The sequence below is a fragment of the Centruroides sculpturatus genome, unplaced genomic scaffold (assembly GCF_000671375.1).
Source record: "Centruroides sculpturatus isolate CEXI.00-Female unplaced genomic scaffold, Cexi_2.0 scaffold185, whole genome shotgun sequence".
In the NCBI taxonomy this organism is placed as follows: Eukaryota; Metazoa; Arthropoda; class Arachnida; order Scorpiones; family Buthidae; genus Centruroides; species Centruroides sculpturatus.
The window spans coordinates 581042-588715 of NW_019384424.1; the positions used below are offsets into that span (position 1 = coordinate 581042).

Below are 7674 nucleotides of genomic sequence, written 5' to 3' on the forward strand. Positions count from 1 at the left end.
AATTACAGAAAAAAATATTAACCTTAACTTTCCTAACAAATTAATATTCAAAGTACAGAAAATAATGCATGATTGTATTAAGTTTCAAGTATATGAATTTAATTATCAAGGAATTTGATTCAAGCTAAACCAGACCAGGATCTTTAAGGACAATGAACTTTTGTATGATTTCTGTTGTGGAAGGAATCATTTTACACAATAATAAATACTTTTTATCTATTAGCAAATTGATCTTGTTCTAAAAAAAAAAACAGTTAAATAATTCCATTTACAGAATTTTTTATAATGTCTCAAATGATTATTCCAAAGGTCAACTTTGACTCTATAATACTTTTAAACAATAGATCATTTATAAGTAATTTGTATTCATAATGTGAAGAACAAGAAGAGATCATTTTGTAATTTGATATTTATGCAGTTAATAGAACTATTCATTATCTAATGTCAGTATTGCACACCAAACAATAGACACTTTGCAATTTAATGTTGATACATTTTCTAGTTTTCAATCTTAAAAAATGTTTAACGATTTAAATATATACAGTCAAATCTCCGAACAACGGCCGGAAACATTTTTGGAGGTTTATTTTGTTCAAAAACGGCCTTTATTGGAAGTTTCACTTATATAATTTATTCGTTCCATATACAATACATTCAACGTCATAACAAAACTTTTCCTATTCTAATTGGCCTATTTAATTACAGTTAAATTCCGCCCTATCTTTACTGAATGATGATAAGTGAAATATAAAAGTATGCAATGAATAAATTCCATTCATCAATTTAGAAAAGTTTAGTTACATTTAAAGACTTTTTTTTTATTATATTAAAATATGCATAGATATAAATTTAAATGAGTAATAATAGAAACCTTAGAAGAGTTACGTTGTAACTAGACGACTTTAGATGGCAATCAAAAAAATTATTATTATTATTTTGAATGTTTCACCAATCAGCTTATCACTTAACAGTTTGATAAACTGATTAATTTCGACCGTTGTAAATATTTGCTGGGTGAAAATTTTATATTTTAAATTATAAAACTGACGACATTTTATTTGTTTTGTTGGATAATGTACAGGTAATTCGTAACGATAACATCGATTCAGCAGTTTCTGTGCGGACTGAATATACAGGTAGGAAATTCAGGTCGTGAAAGGCGCACAGAGATTCTTTTCACGCAACAGAAGAGAGTCGAGGTCAAAGTCCTTAAACGCCATGTGCCCTTAGAAACATGAGCGAGAAAATCAGAGGTTTCTCCTTTACAAAACCTCTGACTGTGCAACTAGTTAAAGAAAATAGCCATAGATGCCAGTTGTGCGGTATCATCGACGAGCAACTTTTATCCACCCCCTGCGATCACACGTTCTGTCCCGATTGTATTAAAAAGTGCGAAAACGTCATCCAGTGTCCCGTGCATCGCTCTTGTTACTCACCCTCTCAGGTAAGACCGAAATTTTGAATTTTATTTCCAACGTAAAAATCAATAGGGTGGAGCTTATTGCGCTACCTGCCGATCGAGCAGGCGGCGTAACGACGGGGGTTTTACTCGGATTAAACTAATCCGTTGATTAATTTGAGTCGTGATTGATCAACGTAACGATCGGATGCATGATTTAAGTTATATTTTAATCCGGATTCCGGCTTGATTGCATGATCGGCGATGCATTAATGCGACGTACAGTTTTCTATAGTCCTCGTTAGTGACTGAAACGTGATTAGCATTTCAGGTTATCTTGTTATAAATGTGTGTTTTTCATTTTCAGATCTCTCCTAATTTGGAAATTCAGAACGGTGTTAGACAGTCCGAAGTGTATTGTACTCAAAAGGAATTCGGATGTAATCGAACGTCGCGACTTCAAGATTTGGAGGTAATCGCCCGTTTCTTGATCGATATTTTTTACTTTCAAGTGTAGAATTAGACATGCCATTCGCTTTGTCGGGTTGTCTGAGTAGGAAATTCGATCACCCGACTAAATTACCTTCTGGAAATCGTGTGATTCTACTCAATACCCTTTCTCGAGACCCTATAAACTACATATCGTTAGTTTTCGCATGGTATATCAAGCGCTAAAACTCGACATTGACGTAGCCTACGTTAAATACCAGTAAAATTTTCGGTTTACTAGCCTAGAAGATTAAATTTCTACCAATTTTCCTTTTACTTATTTGTAAATTATTGAAATTATTTGTCGGATTGCTTCTCGAAAGTGTATGTCATGTGGTCGTTTCGCGTGTATTGGCTTGGCTCCAATGTTGCGCAAAGCTCATTTATAAATGTAAAATTATTTTAATTATTGCTGAAAATCTCGTGTAATGTTTCCTTTTTTTTTAAATATTATGGCTGATGTAGTGTTGTTTTTAGTATTTTTATTCAATACGGTGATTATTTTCACGCTTGTATAATGATGCGAAACAGGAAATGCTATTTCGAATTTCTCATTTAATTTTAAGTAAAAATTTAAATGGTTTATTTTCTCTTTTTAATAAAATTGCACAAATGATATCTTTATTTGCTTTTTTTATTCGTTAAGTAACAAAATTTCTGTAGAAAACACAAGACTTTTAACTTACATGGTACGAGAGAATTTTCTCATCGTGGTCTCTGACCATAATACAGATTTATAAATTACGATATAAGCGGAAATTAAACTAAAAAAACGATATTTTCTTGCTTAAAATATAGTGTTTTAGTTTAATTTCCAATGGCTTCAACATTTAATTTTAATGCTGGCGATGGAAATTGGAATTCTACTTCGGACACAAGCTTCAAAGTATATGGTGTTGCACGTAAAAATTTAATTAATTTAAATTTAATAAAAAATGACATTTCCCATCGGAAAACACATAAAGTAGCTAGCAAGACAATAATGAAATAGTTATATTTAATAGGTAAATTATCAGCTTTCGATCGTATTGTTAAGTATTGTGCCCAGCCAACGTTCACGTCAACCGACCATTCTGATTATATAGTATCTGACACTACTGATAATTTATCAATTTTTTTTATTCCACTAATAATAGTGTTTTTAATAGAAGCGAGAAACACAGTACACGTATTACAATACAAACATACGAGAAGTAGATGTTAGATAGTCGGAAAAGTATCTAATTTTCTCAACTTTGAATGGTCGAAAGGTAATAACCTCAGACTACGGAAAATAATAAAGGAATAATGTTTTGAATACGTTGGTAGAAGCCATCAAGTGGGTAAATTTAGAAACTTAATAAAAGAAAATAATTATAATGACGGTAAATAGCTACACTTGACATCAAATGGACCATAACTTTATGCATTCTTCGATTTTTTATATTCGTAATTTTTTAACTCGAGTCTTTGTAAGTTTTTATTTAATTTGGTTAGTTATTAAATTACTTTCATCCTTTGTGTAGTGCCAAAAGCATTCTCACGATGGTGAAGAGAATCAAAATTAAATAAGTATTTAATTTATAAGATCCATAGACAATATGGTTTGGTTTATTCGTATAAGGCAAAGCGACATATGGGCGATCTGCCGAGGAGGGTTCTTCAAGGGTGGTCTTTTGTGGGAAACTGACCCCCAATTACTTCGTATCAAATATTATCGATAAGATTTTAACTGTCCTCAACAGATGCCATTTATCGATTACGTCTGTCAATGAGATATTTTAATCTTATTGATTCATCTAATTCTGATCATATTTTAATGGCCGAAGCGTTTAAGGCATTAATCTATCGCTCTGGGAGAACCGGGAATCTTTTATATGGTGCAACATCCAATCTTATCGGGATCCGACGTATCCGATGATTCCCAGATATGTTGGAACCGTTCTACTCCACCCTGTATCTTTTAATTAACAACTAGGCACGTGAGGCACTGGCCTATGAGCCTCGGGTCTCGAGTGGTCTTAATTAAAATTAAAAAAAAAATAACGCAATTTTACCGTCGCAACTATAAATCGTAACTTATAAATAAAAAATTCTATAGTTACGATTATACGTTATTAGTTTATGACGTCGTACAATTATGTAGAAAGGCCCATTCTTCTGTGTCTAGGACAGTGGCGCGTTATCCTACGGCCAAAAAGGTAATTGCCTGGGGCCCATCGACAGGGTGCCCCAAACAGATCTTTTATAAAAAAATCTTTTCCTCAAAAAACTCCCTGGAAGAAAAATGTCTGAACTCAACGCTGTACTGTACGTACATGAGACCCTACATTTCAAGTTTGCCTGGGCCTCGTCTAGGGGCCTTGGAAGATTCTAATCCACCATTCCCTACGGGGAATCCCCGCTTTTCTTTTTTCAATGTTTCATATTTTTCGAGTTGAGGCCTTTTAAAATCGCGATAAAGAAAAGTATTATCTATATTTTTAAAATATTTTTTAGCTGGGAGGGGATTGCGTAAATTATTATTTTTTTCTATTTGTCATTGTTTGTACTTAATGATCATTAAAGATGTCAGAAATCAATCCACCTTTAAACATTAATTAAAAATTATTTACATTAAATTATTCGGAAATTAGATAGTAATATGCATTAATACATTCTTTTAAAACAGCGAGAACTCTCGATATTAGCTCAACAAACCTACTTAACATTTCACTACATAAAAATGATGTAGATGTTTCTAGTCATTCTCTAGAGGAAATCTTTGTCCTTATTCTATGTGAAAGGAATTGTTTAACTATTTTATGTTTTAACTGATTAGAAATGCTGAAGAATCATGAAAAATTACTTTTAAAATAAGTCGACAGAAGGAAGTTACAAACAAATCAATCGTGTGATCAATGGAGTATTTGACAAGCACTTTCCAATGGCTTCATGGCACACCGATTAGTAACTACTGCTATATAAGTTTTATTTTAATACTCATGCTTAGATAATTATAACGCAGTGCTTTCGATGTAGTGTCTCTTAAAAACCACACACAAAGAAGAGCAAATACCAAGAAAATTGTTCTCTGTATCGGGTGATCGCTATATCGAGAGTCCATGTGTTTTACTTCATATCATGAATATTTAAATACACTTATATTGAGTATAATTTCTTAATTTTTGTGTTCGTGATTTTACAGAAACATTTGACAACTTGTGGCTTCGTTCAAGTTTTATGCCCTTGCGATTGTGGTGAAAAAGTATGTAGGAGAGAATTAGCCTTTCACTTAACTCAGACGTGCAACCACAGACTAATTTCGTGCCAACATTGCGAAGAAGAAATTTCTATTAAAGATGAAGATGTAGGCTTTTTTAAAATTATTTTTTAATATAAATTTTCACAGGTAAAAGATATGCGTAAACTAATTTCTCTTTCAGGAACATCTGGAACACTGTCCCAAAAAACCAATAGTGTGTCTATACTGTAATGAACAAATTCTTTACAATCAAGTAAGTCATTCGTAGTTAAATTTTATCTTTACGCATATTTATTATGTGAACATTCGTTAGTTCTTTCTAGGTTAATCAACACGAACTACAATGCCTAATGAAACCCAGAATCTGTAGTTTAGCTACTTCGATTGGATGTACCTTTCAAGTAAGTCGAAAACTTAAATGAATTATAGCGTAACCCGAAGCTTTCTCGAGTACATTCCATTAAAAACTTTCCAGGGAACCATTAAAGAACTAGAAAGTCATCAAAGAGATGTGCAAACACATCTGGAACTTGCAATAAAGAGTATTATGAATGGGAGAGAAATGATAAACGTAAGATCTTCTATTAAGATATCTTTATATCTATTTAGAAACGGTAATTATAGTAAATTTTTTCTTTAGAATATCGCCGCAGAAATGAAATCCGTGATGGAAAAATTGGATCAGTTTAAAATTAAAGCTCAGGTAAGAATATTTACGAATCTTCCTTTGCAAGTTTAAATTCTTACATGTTTACAACATCGTTATCTCGTACGATTGACCAGGAATTATCAGCATTAGAAGTAAAAGTTACGTCAATGAAGACAGAAATCGATTCCGTACTATTAAATAAGGATGAGGTAGATTAAATTTAATAATAATAATTGTTGTATATAATTAAAATAATTTGGTATATTTACATATATAAATTATTTTGTCAGGAGATAAAAAAGTTGAACGAAAACATTACGGAAATGAAAAAAGAGATCAATTCATTAAAAGAAGAGTTGAGGGTAAGTTTTTCATTTTATTTCATTGACGTATATTTTATTAATATAATTTTTTTTTATATTTTAAAAATTTGGCCAGAGGGAAAAGCAGAAAATTTTGGTATCAAATAATTCCATTGAAAAACGCAACAATTCCAACTCTCATATTCCTAGACAGAAAATATCTTCTCCTCCCACAAGTTTATGAATAGCAATTACGGAAAAGTGGATTCGTACTGTTTTATAAATGGATTTACATTTTTATAATAAAGATTTTTCCATATAATTGTATTCGATTTTTTTATGATTAAAAATTTTCAGTTTGAAATGATTACCATTTTCATTCTTGGTTCTTTCCATCCCTCGAACACTAAGAGTGACTCGCTATGGCAAGTTCGGCCAGAATGGTATACTGTATAAACAGAGTATGGCCACTCTAACGCATGGATGCCATCTTGGGGCCAAAGTTGCAGTGTCATAGCACTGCTTAGCATTTAAATGAGCAATGTTAGTTAAAAACAGAAATCAGATTCAGAAAGAAGTTATATTAAGTTAAACATTTTTAGAAATAATTTTTATGTTCGTAATAATTGTAGTTTATAAGTGATGGACAAAATATATAACAATAACAGGGCTAGAAGCAAAAAAGTGAAAATATTAAAAAAAATTATATTTAGTCGATCACATTTATTCACAACACTATTGCAATATAAATAATATAAAAATATGTATTTAAATTTAAAAATATAACAACTAATGACAAAAATTATTAAAAAAATCAATAAAATTTATTTTTAAACAAGAAAAACTCAAATAACATAGTGTAACATAGTAACAAATAGTGATTATCTGCATTCCTTGCAAGGAATGCAGATAATCACTAAATATCAATCATTTATTAACAAAAAGGGTAATTTCTCTGTTACAAGGGGTGGTACATTTGTTAAGGGTTACAAAAAAGTTGGAACATTCCAAATTATTAGACTTATACTCTTATTTGACAATTGATTTCAAATACATACATTCCAAATAATCACAATCAGAAATGTCAAAGATGACAATACAGAAAATGTTAACATTTATGTAATGATAATAAACAATGAAACTATTGACTTCCTGTTTACTTTAATCGCCCATGTTTTTTTTTTTACTCCTAGCTTCATCGCTAGGAAGTCGATGCAGTTTGAATTTAGGAGCTCTATTTTAGCAATTAATGGCTGAACAACCCGACATGATCTATTTTCATATGGTAGCTTTAAGAGCGATATAGATGTATCGACAGATCTAACGGCTAAAATAATGATTTCTAACCTCAGTATAGGAAAGTAAGAACTAACTTGATGTTTAGAATCTATTTTAGATCGAAATTACCTAGTATATAAAGTTTCCAATTCTGTTATTTATCGTAATAAACAGTTGATTTACACTCACTTGTCAAAAGCTACCCTCATAATGGCGTCCATAAACCACGTGATCGACAGTAGCTAATCATATTTTGATCCCCCAGTTGACCGCACTCTGTTTATATAGGTGCCCACCAGTGGCCGAGTGGTCTTCGTACCCTGAACACTGAGAG

General features: G+C 31.5%; 1 protein-coding gene across 1 annotated transcript; it reads left to right on the forward strand.

Moving 5' to 3' along the window:
• The first annotated feature begins 947 nt into the window (after positions 1-947).
• Positions 948-6426, forward strand: LOC111619508 (TNF receptor-associated factor 6-like). The gene is made up of 10 exons (XM_023361238.1): positions 948-1444; positions 1767-1871; positions 5055-5216; positions 5293-5364; positions 5435-5512; positions 5587-5682; positions 5752-5814; positions 5895-5969; positions 6051-6122; positions 6199-6426. The coding sequence occupies exons 1-10, from the start codon at positions 1235-1237 to the stop codon at positions 6304-6306; spliced, it is 1041 nt and encodes a 346-aa protein (XP_023217006.1). The 5' UTR covers positions 948-1234; the 3' UTR covers positions 6307-6426.
• The last annotated feature ends 1248 nt before the right edge of the window (positions 6427-7674 follow it).

What these genes read in the sequence shown, in the direction of transcription:
- LOC111619508 (XM_023361238.1), top strand. Translation starts at nt 1,235, where the DNA reads ATGAGCGAGAAAATCAGAGGTTTCTCCTTTACAAAACCTCTGACTGTG. An exon ending in CGATTGGATGTACCTTTCAA is followed by an intron (nt 5,513 to 5,586) that starts GTAAGTCGAAAA and finishes AAAACTTTCCAG; the next exon opens with GGAACCATTAAAGAACTAGA. An exon ending in AGTTTAAAATTAAAGCTCAG is followed by an intron (nt 5,815 to 5,894) that starts GTAAGAATATTT and finishes ACGATTGACCAG; the next exon opens with GAATTATCAGCATTAGAAGT.